This window comes from Erinaceus europaeus, chromosome 3 (genome assembly GCF_950295315.1).
Source record: "Erinaceus europaeus chromosome 3, mEriEur2.1, whole genome shotgun sequence".
In the NCBI taxonomy this organism is placed as follows: Eukaryota; Metazoa; Chordata; class Mammalia; order Eulipotyphla; family Erinaceidae; genus Erinaceus; species Erinaceus europaeus.
Window position 1 is genome coordinate 102,807,406 of NC_080164.1, and position 17,122 is coordinate 102,824,527.

At 42.8% G+C, this 17,122-nt stretch overlaps 2 protein-coding genes across 5 annotated transcripts in view; one reads left to right on the plus strand and one right to left on the minus strand.

The window, feature by feature from the left end:
• Window positions 1-17,122, minus strand: part of CTNNA2 (catenin alpha 2) — a 1,425,261-nt gene that overhangs the window by 550,769 nt on the left and 857,370 nt on the right. The gene's annotated exons all lie outside the window — the stretch shown is intronic.
• LRRTM1 (leucine rich repeat transmembrane neuronal 1) lies at window positions 13,950-16,757 on the plus strand. The gene is made up of 2 exons (XM_007531773.3): window positions 13,950-14,626; window positions 14,765-16,757. Exon 2 carries the CDS (start codon window positions 14,824-14,826, stop codon window positions 16,390-16,392), a length of 1,569 nt encoding a protein of 522 aa, XP_007531835.1. The 5' UTR covers window positions 13,950-14,626; window positions 14,765-14,823; the 3' UTR covers window positions 16,393-16,757.

Genomic DNA, 17,122 nt, shown 5'->3' on the forward strand with positions numbered 1-17,122 from the left:
ACATCATTCCAAAGCTGCAGATATTCTTTATATACTAAGGACTTTGAAATTAGTAGAACATTTAAAAAAAAAACACAAAATTTAGAGAATTTTGTAATATTTAAATGAGAACTTTCCTATACAGGGCAGTTAAGTTCTTGCTTAACAAAGGTAACTTATAAAAATGGTTAGAGAAACTAAAGATAATCAGCTAAATAGAAAGTTGGCTACAAACAGGCCAGTCTCCCCTACCTGATAAAGGGTGAAGTTCAGACTTGGAAGGCAACTCCAAAAATCTTAAAGCTCAACTCCCAATACCCTACCTTCCTTAATCATCAGTACTGAATTGTTTAACCAAACACACAGTAAAACATCATCTAGAACCATTCTGAAACTGACAATACAGTAACCTACAGTCTTAGAGGTAGAGGGTGGTGAAGAATGTGTTGAATTCATGAACATGATGAACCTTTGAGTTCCATCCCCAGTGCCACATTTGTTAGAGTGATACTCTGGTTTTCTCTCCCTCCTTTCCTTTCTTCCCTCTTTCTTTCTTCTTCTCTTCTTTCCTTCCTTCATTTATCTGTTTTTTTCTTCATTTATATTATGAAATTGAGAGGGAAGGGAAGACAGAGACATAGATAGAAAGACAAGCAGCTACAATCCTGTTTCACCCCCCTGCCCCACCCTTGCAGTGGGGAATCTCCCCCCATTTCTCATTAATAAATGAATTAATATTTTTTTCTAAGATTCAGTAACCCAACTAAGGTAGGAATTTAGTATAATGTAGGAACTTAGACTTAGTATAAGTTTATATCCCCTGTCTGTATTGTTCTATTAGGGGGGAAACAACAACAACAAAACCTCTCTAACTCAAGTCCCTACTTCCTGTCCAAACCATCAAAAGAACAGACTTCAATATATACCTGAACTTTCTGTGTGACTTTTATATGTATATTTTACAAGGCATTAGAAAGTTGTATTTCAGGGAGTTGGGCTGTAGCGCAGCGGGTTAAGCGCAGGTGGCGCAAAGCACAAGGACCGGCATAAGGATCCCGGTTTGAACCCTGGCTCCCCACCTGCAGGGGAGTCGCTTCACAGGCGGTGAAGCAGGTCTGCAGGTGTCTATCTTTCTCTCCTCCTCTCTGTCTTCCCCTCCTCTCTCCATTTCTCTCTGTCCTATCCAACAATGACAACAACAATAATAACTACAACAATAAAACAAGGGCAACAAAAGGGAATAAATAAAATAAAAAATAAAATAAAATAAAATAAAGAAAATTCTTAAAAAAAAAAAAGAAAAAGAAAGTTGTATTTCAGCTAGAAAACCATTCACCATGCAAATCAATTAGAACTAGAAGCCTTGAACAAGCTTTCCTGAGTGTCAGAGTATAAAAGTATTTAGAAACACTCTGACTAACCTTCATCAAGTAAATAGTAAAGTACTTTACTTGAAATAAAGTTTTTTAAAAATCAGAATTTACATAAAGATATCCCAAGTCTAGTTCAGGTCAATAGCAACAATGTGATATAACTCTTGCTCATGAGATATTTAGCATAAGAGATCTGAAAAGGAGTATTTGTGTGAGGGGGGGTAGTTGACAGCAATTAATTAATACAATATATTTAGTTGAACACTTAATTTTAAGGTAAGTTCAGCTCAAACAAGGAAGGGATTAATACAGACGTTTAGAGTGTGATTTCCCACAAGGAAATGAATGGAATATTTTCTATATACTAGCACTTAGCATAGCTAATGAAAGACAGTGCCCACTTCATAGATGTTGAATTGATGGGTGAGATGACAGATTTGTGAACAGATAAGTGAACTATCTGGGTAATGGAAGCTCTTAACAAGGAAGGAATTCAGTAGAGTTTAGAATAGGAGGAAGAGTGTGGAGGCTAGAATATATTGTAATGAGTATTATTTTTGCAGAATTTGTTGACAAAAACAACCTGCTTAATGCAGAAGACACTTACTAGGAAGCAGCAGATGACGTATTTCCACACTAACATCTCAGCATCATCACTTATTCCCATGACTTCAATGGGTTATGTTTAGATTGGTGTTGTAAGTGCAAGGAGAGTTTAAGCAACTTGTTAATGAATCCAAACACCCACATACGAAATGAGAATTCTGAATGTGTGTAGCCATTGGTATTCTGTTCTGTTCTTTTTCTGTGCAAACAGCAACAGATGGCAGAAGGGGGGTGGGGTGGGAGGAGTGGGAATCTAGGAGACTAGTTTAAACTGTTCCATCATTTTATTTTCTTGGTGGGGCTATACTCTGGAGGAATCCTTTGAAAAAGGAATACTGTTGGGGGTCGGGCGGTGGTGCAGTGGGTTAAGGCACATGTGGCGTAAAGCGCAAGGACCGGCGTAAGGATCCTGGTTCGAGCTCCTGGCTCCCCACCTGCAGGGGAGTCGCTTCACAGGCGGTGAAGCAGGTCTGCAGGTGTCTATCTTTCTCTCCCCCTCTCTGTCTTCCCCTCCTCTCTCCATTTCTCTCTGTCCTAACCAACAACGAACAACATCAACAATGGCAATAATAATAACCACAATGAGACTATAACAAGGGCAACAAAAAGGGGGAAAAAATGGCCTCCAGGATCAGAGGATTCATGGTGCAGGCACCGAGCCCAGCAATAACCCTGGAGGAAAAAAAAAGAAAAAAAGAAAAAGGAATATTGTTGAAATGATTATTGATATGGCTTTTGTAGAGCTAAATGATTGATTGATATCTAGTTATTTTGCTGGCCCCCTACAAATGTCTAGAAAGTGTGGGAAAGTCAGATTTCATAAGTATCAGCTGTGTGCAAACAAGCGATAGGGCTCCTGTACCTTGTTTTCTTCCTTGTGCTTATTGGGAAAATCTGAATTTCAGAGAACTCTAAGGAGTAAGTGCAATTAACACATTAAAGTGCTTAAATTTTTAAATTTTAAATTTATTATTGGATACAGCCAGAGAGAAATTGAGAGGGGAGGGAGGGAGTGAGAGAGAGAGAGATTGAGAGAGAGAGAGGGATGGAGAGAGAGAGAGACCTGCAGACATGCTGACCTGCTTCACTACTCGTGAAGCTTCCCCCTGAAGGTAGGCTTGTACACTATAGTGTGTACTTATCCAGGTACACCTCCTTCTGGCCCCTAAAGTGCTTAATCTTTATGGCTGAGACAGAGTTGATAACTCTATCAGATTTAGTGGAGGTGATGAGGATACTAATGAATACCTCTGAAGGTCACCTGTTAAGGATATGTATTTTTCATTTTGAATCTTTATCTAGTCAATCCCATCTCACTCAAACCAGTATGTTAGTCATTTTATAATGCCCTGAGCATATATTTGATTTGGCTTTATGGCTTTGACATTTACTATTTTAAGTACTTGGGATGTACACTTCCCAAAGTTTCAAATGCAGGTCTTTTACTCAATATTTTATTTCAACTCAAATGACATCTTTGCAAAGAAGATTTGACTCACCTTAGGTAAAGCATGCCCCTACCCTCAATTCTTTCTTTTACACTGACTTTATTTATAATAAGCTAGTGGTATCTTTAAACTGTCTTATCTGCTTGGTGACAGGGTTACTCAGTCTCAGTTACCTCTGTAGCCCCAGACCAAATAAATACACCTTCATCTATTCATAGCTCTATTTGTTGACTACTGATTAGTAGGCTGGCTGACTGATAAGAATAGGCTTTCAAATTCCTCAAACTTGTTGAGTTTATTTACAGCAAACCTTTAGCCAACTTCACACTATATTAAAGGACTACTGTAACTGAAATTGCCTGGCACTAGAACAAAAACAGATAAAATAGTGGAATAAAATAGCCCAGAAATAAGCCCTTCATACCTATCAACATGTTTTTCTTTTTTAAACAAGGAACACACAACACTAAATGGAGAGTCTTCTCAACAAATAGTGCTGGATCACAATATGTGGAAAAATGAGTTGGATGTTTAGACTAGAAACATTAAATCTTTAATGACATCTTTGATGATTCAAGTCCAGTTGCAAGGAAAGCAAACAACAACAACAACAAAAATTAACCAATAGGACTGTATCAAACTAAAAATCTACACACCAATAGGAACCATCACCAGAACAGAGAGACTAAGCAGGGGATGGGAGAAAACATTACATGCCATATATCAGGCAAAGGGGTAATAAGCAAAATACATGTAGAATTCTCCAAACTCAGCCAAAATCAAACTAAAACAAACAACAACAACAACAACAGAAATTTAAGAAATGAGGAGAGGACGTGAACAGAGACTTCATCAAAGAAGAAATCCAGTGGACCACAAACCTATGAAAAAATGCTCAACTAAGGAGGAAGTAATGGAAGGAAGTCAAACGTAAAAAAAAGCTACAAACCTACAAGACAATTGATGGTCCTTAGTCTGACAAAGTAAACATTAGTGACAAGGTTAAGCTCTTTTCCTACATTGTCCTCTTTAATTCTGGGGTCTGAAGTGAAAGGATTCAGCAAACTAGAAAGGATTTTATTTTGCACAAGTATGACCATAGCCTACACACATCAGAGACTTAAGAAGTTCTGCTGGACTTATTACTTAAAGTTCTAAAGAGTACCTAGGACTTGCTCACATGTTAGACATATGTCATTTATGCTCTAAAAACTATAGTCAATCTTTCAACACTTAGAAAGCCAAGATCCAGTTACACAACTGTTCAGAGATGTAAAAGGTTAGCTTAAGTAGGTGCCTAGCTTTTTTTACTTAAAGAAAAATGTTCTAAGAAGTAAAAGGTACTTCCTAATTAAAGACAATATTATATAATATTTATTTACTTTTATTTTAAATTTAAGCTTCTATTTTTATAGTCAAAGAACAATCGAGCAGAAAAAATATTACATTCTCTCTCTAGCTATTCATGCTGTGAAGCAACCTGTTTTACTGTTTAAGTCTGTGTTTGTTCTGTCTCAATTGTGGAGAAGGAAACAGTTTGACTGCCTTTAAAAATCAAAGATCTATCACTCAACAGGAGAGCAAGCTACCTAAGGAAAGGGAATTATGAGCAATGGCAAAACTTATCAGGCTTATGAATCACCTGCAAATCTTATGAAAGTGTAGAATGTGATTCTGTTTATCTCAGATGAAGCCTGAGATCCTGCATTTCTAACAGACTCTAGGTGATGCTATGTTTTTGGAGTTTACTGTTTATAAGCAAAGCCATTTGATCTATATGATTTGAGAAACACACACTTTACAACACTTGATGCGTCCAGTTATAGAAAGATTACATTTATAATACTTTGTCTAACCTTCAAAAAGAACATGACTTTTTTGCTTCCTCACCTGTTGAGTTAGGCTGGCCTTGTGGTGAATTAATTAGCTCAGTTGGATCCATTTACCTCTTTATTCAAATTATCTCTCATCCCTAGAACCCCTTCTTAATCTCCCATAGCACCTTGAGAATACCTGCTATTTATTTAATGTAAATGTCTAGTGTTGTTCTTACTGTTATTTATTAATTTAAGTCAAATGAAGGTTTATCTGATAAGATACAGAAAAAGATAAAATTTGATCCCTGTGTTCAGTGTTCTCAGATGTGAAGGGAAGGTGATTGATAACAAAGCAGTGTGACTCATAGTTTGGTACAGATAAGAGTGGTGGTTGTAGAGACAACATTAGTTAACTGAGCATAGCAAATCAGGGAGTCTAGGGGAGAAGGGGGAAGAGTTGGTCAGAAGGGCAGATGGAGAAGGACATTCCCATCAATAGGCAAAATCTGAGAAACTCAGATGCTTCTGGGATGCTTAAGATGTCTAAGGCACAGGTATAAGGAAAAGGAGAGTGAGAAGAGAAGATGCCAGAGTAGGCATTTCCAGCCAGATTGAGAAGACTTTTAAAAGTACACACACCCAACAAAGGGCTGATATTTTGGTGTATTGCAACCAAAGCAAAGGACTCTGGGTGGGGGTATGGCTTTCAGATCTTGGTGCATGACAATGGAGGAGAACCTAGGCTGGGGAGGGGGGGTGTTTTGCAGAAAGCTGAGAAATTTTACCCATGTATCAAAAACTAGATTTACTGTAAACCATTAACCCCCCCCCAATAAAAAGAATAGATAGATAGTTATCATATAACTCAACAACTACAAAGTAGCCCAATTAAAAAAAGTGAACTAGGGGGACTAGTGATAGCACACCAGGTTAAATGCACATAGAGCAAAGTGCAAGGACTGCAAAGACTGGTGCAAGGATCCCAGTTGGGCTCCCCACCTGCAAGGGGGTGCGGGGGCTACAGAGGTAGTTATCAGACCACAGACTCTCAGGTCCACATTCAGGAAAACAAAATGTTCAGTATCAGTTACTATTAGGAAAATAGATATTAAAACCACAGTGAACCATCTCCTCACTCTGGAGAAAGTGGTATATATCAAAAAGATTAGAAACAAAATGAGAATGTGGATAAAAAGAAACTGATACATGGTAGTTCAGAATGCAAAGTAGTACAATCCCTATGGAACATGGCATGAAATTCCTTAAATAAAAACTGAAAATGCCTTAAGACCCTTCTAGGTAGAAGCACTTAATCTGAATAACACAATGACACCAATTTATTATTTATTTATTTATATATTTTAATTATTTATTTTTTACCAGAACACTGGTTCTGGTTTATGATGCTGAAACTGGGACTTTGACACCCCAGGCATGACAATCTTTAAAAAAACATTATGCTGTCTCCCCATCCCCACAGTAATGCAAATTTAAAAGGACATGTGTGTCCCTGTCATTGCTGCACGATTCACTTTTCTTTGTTTGTTTGTTTTTATCCTACTGATCAAGATTGAGAGAAATAGAAAGGGAATAAGAGAGGGAATGTGAGGGAGGGAGGGAAGGAGGGAGAGAGACAGAGGGAGAGAGAGAACTGCACCACTTCACAGCTTATGGAGCTCTCACCCCAACCATTCTATACCCCACCCTCAGCTCTGTCCCCCAACTCCCACAGGTGAGGACCAAGGACTTAAACCTGGCTGCTTAAACCTGCCTTGTAACATGTTAGCTCTACTGGATGTACCACTGCCTGGCCCTAAGACTTGATATGTGACTTTGACTCCCAAAAGTGTGGATTAGGTATGACACTAAACAAGTTAATAAAATAGAATTCATCAGGTTATCTCCTCTGTGAACCTAGACATATGTCAATGTACAATAACTAGACAAGGTGAAAACTGCCAGGAGTCTTTGACAAATCCTATGATCTTTATATATAGCCTCTCAAATCTTATTTTCTCCCTTACTATTAGAGCTAGCTATCAGAAGATCCTAAATTCAGAAATGCTAAGTCTGCCCTAATTTTATCTGCAAGCACAAAATTAGCCACATCTTAAAAATACTATAAAACAGGATAATTAAGTGTTAACTTGTACCAGAGAAAGAACTTACTAGAGAATTACATTTATTCCATTATTTGTGGCTAGGGTGGTAAGTTGAGACTTAGAGGAAAAAAAAAAAAATATATATATATATATATATATATATATATATATACAGTTGTCTAGATAGCCCTGAAAATTCCTGGAAACTAACAAAAACAGGTTTCTGAACTAACATTCCATTATAGTGTTAGAATTTTGAGTTCTAAAATCAAACCTTGATATGATTTGGGCCAAGTTAAAATCAAATGTAACTGTGAATGCAATTATATCAATGTTTCCAAAACTGTTCTGACACACTGGTTTGATATTAATAGATGTCCCAAATAAGTGGGTAAAACCATGAACAAGATTTCTTGTGATTGAAAAAAAAAAAACAGAATTATGAATTGCAAGAAAGAGAATCTGGTACATTTGAAAAAAAAATATTTAAAAGTTCTTACCACCACAAAGCATTTTTTAAATTTATTTTTATATTTATTTATTTTCCCTTTTGCTGCCCTTGTTGTTTATCACTGTTGTTGTCATTGCTGTCATTGTTGTTGGATAGGACAGAGAGAAATGGAGAGAGGAGGGGAAGACAGAGAGAGGGAAAGAAGGAGAGACACCTGCAGACCTGCTTCACCACCTGTGAAACGACTCCCCTGCAGGTGGGGAGCTGGGGGCTTGAACCTGGGTCCTTATGCCACTCCTTGCACTTTGCGCCACCTGCGCTTAACCCGCTGTGCTAACACACTGCGCTAGGCCCAACTCCCAACCACCACCACCACCACAAAGCATTTTAAGTAACACTGTAACAAGCTATTTTCAGACATTAGCACCTCTGTGAAAATCAGTTGACTGGCCAATCATTTAGTAAGATTTAAGGATGAAAGACTCATGAACCCCTGAAAGAACATAAAAGGGCCCAAAATTTAACTCTCCATTTGAAGTATAATGTGTCTCTACAGGAAGGCTGAAGAAATAAAAGAGTGGGAAAGATGGATGGTTCTGAAGTACCAAGAACAGACAATTCTGCAAAATTTCCAGTTTGAGGAAAAAGAGGGAACCAAAAGGTGTTTCAAATTATGGTGTGCTAGAGTTTTTCAAGAAGAGAGAAACACAAGAATTATTACAGGTGAAATGTGCGTAGCTCATTGGGATAATACAGCTTTCTCACTGTGTCCTTCTGACATAACAAAGAGTAACAAAGTTCTCTCCACTCATAGGAGCTCTGCCCTTGTGTCCTGATCCATTTCTACAGGGCCCACTTTAAAAAAAAAAATTTTTATTTATAGAAAAGAAACTCTGACAAAAACCATTGAATAAGAGGGGCACAATTCTATGTAATTCCCACCACCAGAACTCTATATCCCATCCCATCCCCTGATAGCTTTCCTATTCTTTAACCATCTGGGGGTATGGACCTAGGGTCATTACGGGGTGCAGAATATGGAAGGTCTGGCCTCTGTAATTGCTTCCCAGCTAAACATGGGCATTGGCAGGTCGACCCATACTCTCAGTCTGTCTCTCTCTTTCCCTAGTGGGGTGGGGCTTTGGGGAAGTGGGGCTCCTGGAACCATTGGTGGGGTCCTTTGCCCAAGGAAGTCTGGTTGTCATCATGGTAGCATGGAACCTGGTGACTGAATAAGAGTTAACTTATAAAGCAGTACAAATTGTTGACTAATCAGGAAACCTAAAGCCTGGAATATTGCAGATGATGATTTGGGGTCTCCATTTTGGAGATAGCTAGTAGGCTTGCTTTAGTTCCATAGAGCTCTCACTTCTAAGTGTCATCACATGAATGATCAAGTTTCCAAAATATGGATTTGGGAGCAACAAACTCACTTTTGATTTGTTTTGCTTGCCCATGAGGGTAACAGATGGAACTTGGTGTCTGCATGATGCCATTTATTTCCTTTTCAATTTTTAAAAATAAGCATAGAAATAGGGAGAAAGAAAAAGGGAGAGAGAAACGGAGAGAGGGAAAGAGAGAGAGAGACATATAACATTATTTCACCACTTGTATAGCTTTCCCTTGAAGATGAACTCTGTACTTTACACATAAATTCACACTACTGGGAGGACAACCATCTATATGCCCCCACATATATTCATTATTTTGCAGTATATGTATGAGGATATTCATTACAACCATTTTATAAAAGCCCCAAACCAGGAATGGCTTAAGTAGCAAACAGTAGAGGACAGGTTTGCAGTCACTGAAGACAATTATATACTGATATGCAGTATAAATAACAACGGAAAAGATACGGGGGCCAACAAGTTCGCTCACTTGGGAGGTGGTGGCGCACCTGGTTGAGCACACATTACAATGTGCAAGGACCCATGTCCAAGCCCCTGGTCCCCACCTGCAGGGGGGAAAGCTTCAGGAGTGGTGAAGCAGGGCTGTAGGTGTCTCTCTATATCTCTCCCTCTCTATATCCCACTTTCTCTATTTCTGTCTATATGCAATAAATAAATAAAGATAATATATTTTTAAAAAAATTAAAACTTAGAGTGCATAATGGTGAATAGAACTTGGGTTGGTGGTGGTTGTGGTGTTCAGATACTTATTGTGGGGAGGTAAGAGACTGTACCCATGTGTCAACAATTGTATATTATTTGGGCAAGATGCAAATAAATATTATCTGCCCACTGATAATATTTATTTGCCCATTTTTCCTTCCATTCTTAAGTCTCTGGGGTGGGGAGTGGAGTGGGAAGCACATTGGATTTCTTTCCTTTACTGCCATTAGTGACACCATGTTTTGCACTGGCATTTCCTTAGTGGGATCCGTATCACTATGTTGTTTTAAGAGGAGGGTAGACTTTGAAAAGTATAATGAAATCTCCTCCTTCACTGTTTACCTTCAGTAGATCTCTTGAAATAAGCCTGAGGGCCCCACAGCCAGAGCATCTCCAGATCCTGTATGGCCAGCTGCAGGTTGATTGTGTGCAAGGCAAAGGCAGAGCTAATCCTTTCCTTTTTGATAATTATATTGGCTATCTACCTCCCTTTCTCTACATGTTTCATTTTTAAAGAAAAGCTATGGTTGAGTGCTGCTGAAAATTAAAGACAACAGCCAGAAGATCAAGGTCCAGGCTGGTTCAGGCAATGACAGGACATTAAAATCACCACTCCATCCTTGAACAGCACCAAAGCTACAGATGGAAAGCCACTTCCTAGAATGCATGTTCCTGGCAGATTGTTTTCACCTGCTACTCTTGCTTCACAATAATATTGTGATAAAAATGAATAGATTTTGGAGGTGGTGAGAGAGACAGAAGAGGTATGACATATCTAAAAAATATATTGTGTCCGACCACCCCCTCAACATAATGTGATGCAAGAAAAAATAAAGGTTTATTATGCAAAGGATAATTTACAAGTCTGAGAGGAGAGGGAATTAATTGCTTCTCCTTCCTCCAAGCTCTACTTCTGGTTTCTCCAGCTGCACCGACCTCCTCTTAGGTCTAGACTGTTTTGGCAGTAAGATTCACATTTCATGCATTCCAGAGTTAGCTCCCCATTTGTTGAGTCCACATTTCCAAAGTCTTCTACAGCAGTTCCTAAATATGTATCAGTCTGAAGGTTTGGGGTAACTTTCTTGATGCTTGGATATTATAATGATTCAGCAAGATACAGTCAAGTCTCTTACCCAGACTAACAAGGAGCATGCCAAGTGCATTTTCAAAGTGTGCAAAGTCTCCCTCATGTAAATTTGACACTGAAGAAATATGACATCCAACAACAAAAACCTGTGAACAATACAGAGAAGACACTCTTCAGACACATACAATAGCTATATTGTAGCTGAGTAAGTCAAATATTTCTACAAGTAGGGAGAATGTATGAACAATGACATGCAAGGGAGGAGAGGAACTTTGGGTGATTTCTTTCTTTCCCTTCTTACTATGTTGGGATCTAAGAAATATGAAAATAAAACTCATATCAACTTGGTACGGTGAATCAAAAGTTGTCATTTCTCAACTCAACTTTGCTGAAACACTTGATTCATGTTGTTCTTACTTAACTTAATTTGCATTGATTTAATCAGTGCTGCTATGCTTTAAATACATAATAAATTGGGATTCTGTGACTTCAATGACTTAGAATAGCTAAATTTCAATAAAGTTCACTTCAATCTGTTAATGTCTATAATTCTGCCAAGGGGTATCAAGCTTTGGGGAAAAATGCAATCTTGCCACATTAGGGGTGGGGAAGTTTAAAGATGTCATCCAGATGAAATCATTTACAGGAGAATAATGTAAAAAGCAACACACACACACACACACACACACACACACACACACACATCTTAATTATAGCCTAGGCACATTTTTCCACATTCTGACTTATGTACTTAAAAGAAAACTTACATATACATGCTGTGGATTTAATTTTATTATTTCCTTCTTGCCAAATCTCAACTCTTTTCTGCCTCTCTATACCAGTTCTACAAATCAAGTGACATCCAAAGTGGAATCTCTTCTTGCCCATTTGGCAGGCTCCACCACCACCTTGCCAAGATGCCTGCATTAGAAGGATTTTCTTCCTAGCAGCCATGGGGATTGGGTGGCTTGAACTCACATTCCCACAGTCCTTGCTGAATGGTTGGCCAATGTTTAGCTCCCTCTTCCCTCTGCCTCTAGCCCTTTAAAGTTTATGGCTGAATCAGTCGGCCTGCTGTCAGGAATAATTGTCCTGGCAAAAGGTGAAAACACTTGATGGCAAAATTATCTGCCTGTTAAAGTGTTCTGCAGAACACTGGAGATGCCAGGACAAAACCTGCAGGTATCCTGTTCAGAATTAGGTAGGATTCAAGAGTAAAGAAGCAACAGCCATGAAGATCAAAGGAAGGAAACCACTATGATGAGGGCTAGCACTTCCTCCCACCACCCCACAGCCCACTCAGGTTTAGATACAAACCAGGAAATCTTAGATAATAACAGTATTCATTTTTTTTCACATGCAAAAATTAAGTTTGATCTTATAGTCTACCCTCTAACTCCTAAAACAGTATGACATCTAGGGCACTTAAGATTTGTTCCACCACTCAATTAAGTGATACATTTGAGGGATAAATGAACTGAGCAGAATTAAAAAAAAAAAAAAACGAAATGAAACAACTCATGACAATGTTCATATACCTTTCCTGAAATGTATGCCCGGTCTTCGTTAATTTTGATTCCAGTGGTTGACCTCTCTAGTTTAGGGTCTAAGGGCCAACATAGTTGTTCAAAAAATCAGCCCAATCTGCAAGTATTGGGAATGTATATCTTTTTTTTTCAAAGATAGTGACACTATGGACAATGTCCACTTATTTTCACTTCCTAAGAGGAAGATGAGGAGGACACACAGTGTGTGGAAATTCACCTCTGAGATTCCTTTTCACCTCTCTAGGCCCCTCTGTCTAAATGATGGGTTTGCTTACACTTCCAACAAGGTTCCGAGGGTGAAATAAAGAGAGAGAAAGAAAGGAGAGAGAGAGAGAGAGAGAGCAAGCTAAGCACCCATCCATACAGGACTGTGAATAGGCATAATCAGGCAAGACTTTCATTCACACTGAAAATGATACGATTTAATAATAGTCTGAGAACTTAGCCTGGAATATATGTGTAAGGAGACAGGTTTCATTATCCCTCACACACTACCCCTCCCTTCCTCACCCTCCAGCAGCTTCTCCTGGAATGGGCTATGCTGTGTGGCAGGGTTGGTTTTCCATGGCAGTACAGCAGACACTTTGCATAAACCTTCTGGGAGCCCACAGACATCTCCGGAGACTGAAGAAGCCCTGGCAGAGGAATTTCAGACAAGAATGCCTGTGCACAGACATTCCTGCCACATGGGGGGAGGAGAATGGTTTTCCAGAACTCTGGGTATGGAAGCATCCCCTTAGCCACCACCAATAGGGACTGGCTGGTCGCAGAAACTCAGTGCCTGCAGAAGGGAGGGGGGGGGAAATTCCCAGTCAAGCTCCAATCCCCCACCTGCACCCACCATAGCATTCCTCTCCACTCAAGTTGCTTTTCTAAAGCAAAAGAACAAATGTTGATTTCTCGACAGATTTCTACGTACATTTTCCACGTTGACAGCTTTAAAGTGTGTGTAGGATGGGGGTAAGGGGAATGCATATACCCAAAAAAGGTAAGGAGAAGAAGACAGAATATTTTGGTTCCACACTTGACATTATCTTGATGGTGCTACCCCTGAACTCCATCCTCTCCCCCACCCCAAATACACACACACACACACACACACACACACACACACACACACTGCTGAATTGTTTTCTATCTCCTCAAAGACCATACACTACTTTAGTGGTTCTGTAACATGTTGGTCACTTTCCACCCCCTTTTCAATCTGCCCCTGTGTGTGAAGTGCTCAGGGAAGAAGGAACATCGTGAGCAGCTGATGACACTCAGTGAGCAGGGGATGCCTGTGCAGGCTCCCGGTTCTGGGTCGGGTGGAGGGAGGAAAAGAGGGAGGATGCCGGGCGGAGAGAAGGAAGAAGCCAGGCAGAGGGAGGGAGGGAGGGGGCCGGGCCCAGGGAGGCAGCCTGCAGGAGGAAAGGAGGGAGCTCCGAGGAGGAGGGGAGGGAGCCTGGAGCAGGGAAGGAGCCCTGCGCCCCGCGCCTCAGTGCGCTGCCTTGAGCCCCTCAATGCACCCCTCCGTGCGCCCGCCGGCATGAGCGAGCCGCTGCCCGGCTACCCCGGGCACGAATGGCAGGCGGCCTCCGCCAAGGGCCAGGTGCTGCCGCCCCGTGGTCCTTTTCAATGACGGGCATCCAGCAGACCAGCAAGTCCTGGGGAGCCGCGAGCCCAGGCTCCGGAGTCCCCCCCAGCGCGCCACAGACCGGACTGCAGAGCGCAGGGACAGCGGCAGCAGGGCGCAGACCCGACCCAGCGTGGAGGCGGGAAAGTTGCGGGTCCTGGGAGTCGCCCGCCCCGGCAGCCCCGGCAGCCCTGGCCCGGCTGCAAAGCCACATTGTGCGCCTGCCAGAGTGCCGGCCGGGAGCACAGAGGGGGCTTCTCTCGCGCTGCATCTGATTAGCCCGCACACAAAGGGAGCGGCTGAATGGAGCTTGTCACTCTCTGGAAAAGGGTGGGTAAGGCACTTTCTAATTAAATTCTTTCCCGGAGATTTTTTTTCCCTCCTCCCTTTTGCTGCAGCATCTAACATGGACCCACTCACCATCTCTTTGATGTCTCCATGGCTGTGAACTTTCTATGCCGCCCAGGCTTCTGCATGTCTAGAGGTGAATGTGTGGCTTTTGGGGACAGGGACGGGGGGAACCCTTTTTTATTTCGATATATTGATTTGATGTTTGCCCTTTTTTCTCCCCCCTCTCCCGTCCCCCCACTCCTCCCCGCCCTCGGAATAAAATACGATGTAGATTTCTGACCGAGCGCTTCCAATGGACATTCTCCAGCCTTTTTGGAAAGATTCTCGCTAATGGATTTCCTGCTGCCGGGTCTCTGTCTATACTGGCTGCTGAGGAGGCCCTCGGGGGTGGTCTTGTGCTTGCTGGGGGGCTGCTTTCAGATGCTGCCCGCCGCCCCCAGCGGGTGTCCGCAGCTGTGCCGGTGCGAGGGGCGGCTGCTCTACTGCGAGGCGCTCAACCTCACTGAGACGCCCCGCAACCTGTCGGGCCTGCTGGGCATGTCCCTGCGCTCCAACAGCCTCTCCGAGCTGCGTGCCGGCCAGTTCGCTGGGTTACTGCAGCTCACGTGGCTCTATCTGGATCACAATCACATCTGCTTGGTGCACGGGGACGCCTTCCAGAAGCTGCGCCGAGTTAAGGAGCTCACCTTGAGTTCCAACCAGATAGTACAGCTGGCCAACGGCACCTTTCGGCCCATGCCCAACTTGCGCAGCGTGGACCTGTCTTACAACCAGCTGCAGGCGCTGGCGCCAGACCTCTTCCACGGGCTGCGGAAGCTCACCGCGCTGCACCTGCGGGCCAACGCCCTCCAGTTTGTGCCGGTGCGCATCTTCCAAGACTGCCGCAGCCTCAAGTTCCTGGATCTGGGATACAACCAGCTCAAGAGCCTGGCGCGCAACTCCTTTGCCGGCCTCTTCAAGCTCACAGAGCTGCACCTGGAGCACAACGACCTGGTCAAGGTTAACTTCGCCCACTTCCCGCGCCTTGTCTCCCTGCATTCCCTGTGCCTGAGGAGGAACAAAGTGGCCATCGTGGTCAGCTCTCTGGACTGGGTCTGGAACTTGGAGAAGATGGATCTGTCGGGCAATGAGATCGAGTACATGGAGCCGCACGTGTTCGAGACTGTGCCGTACCTGCAGTCCCTGCAGCTGGACTCCAACCGCCTAACCTACATTGAGCCCCGAGTCCTGGACTCCTGGAAGGCGCTCACGAGCATCTCTCTGGGCGGGAACCTGTGGGACTGCGGGCGCAATGTGTGCGCCCTGGCTGCCTGGCTCAGCCACTTCCAGGGCCGCTCCGATGGCAGCCTGCAGTGCGCCAGCCCCGAGTCAGCACAGGGCGAAGACGTGCTGGACGCTGTGTTCGCTTTCCACCTGTGCGAGGACGTGGACGCGGATGTGGCCGAGCCCACGAGTGGCCACCTGCTGTCCCCAGCCACCAACCACAGCGAGCCAGGTGTGTCCTCCACACCCGCCGATGGCAGGGACAAGCCACTTCCAGACAGCAGCCTGGAGCCAGCCACTGTGCCATTCCCAGGCGGCAAGCAAGAGAACGCTGTGCAGATCCATAAGGTAGTCACGGGCACCATGGCCCTCATCTTCTCCTTTCTCATCGTGGTCTTGGTGCTCTATGTGTCCTGGAAATGCTTCCCTGCGGGCCTCAGGCAGCTCAGACAGTGCTTCGTGGCACAACGAAGGAAGCAGAAGCAGAAGCAGACCGTGCACCAGATGGCTGCCATGGCTGCCCAGGAATACTATGTGGACTACAAGCCCAGCCACATCGAGGGGGCCCTGGTGATCATCAATGAGTATGGCTCCTGCACTTGCCACCAGCAGCCAGCTCGTGAGTGCGAGGTGTGACTGTTCCAGAGGCTCCATCCCTGCCTACACCACCAAAAACAAAAACAAACAAACAAAAATGCCACCTGGCAGCTAGGCTGGACCCCTAGTCTCTGCTCCTTGACTGACTGGGAGGGGGCCTCTCCCAGACACTTCCCATTTTAGCTTTATTGTGTCTTACAAATAAAACACAACAACAACAACAAAAGCCCCACCTTCACCACCTTCAGAACAGTCTATCTTAAAATTTCATATGAGAACTCCTTTCTCCCATTGAAGACCTGTCCATATTCAGGAATCTGAGAGTGTAAAAAAAGGTACCAGTCATTGATTTTTTTTTTTTGTAAACTACAATGTTTAAAATAAAATAGCATTTACAGTTTTTACAGACTGGTGTAACCTAAATGATTGTTACTGTATATAAAGAGAAGCAACAGTTAACATCTCCTCCCGTGTGTGTGTGTGTGTGTGTGTGTGTGTGTGTGTGTGTGTGTATGTGTGTGTGTGTGTGTTAGGGGTGGTGGGGGGAAGTTCTACTACTTAGAGGGAAAATCCAGAAATTCAGGAACAGATAAGTCAGATGCAATTTGAAATGTTCAGGACAATAAAGCCTACTGGATAGATGGTACCCACACCTGAGTAAAGAGTTTTTTAAAAAGTGCAAGGTTTCTTTACAAGGTAGTGGTGGGGGGTGGAGTGTAAACTGACCACCTTAAAGCAAGTGAAAGGTGGACTGAGGACTGAGCAAATT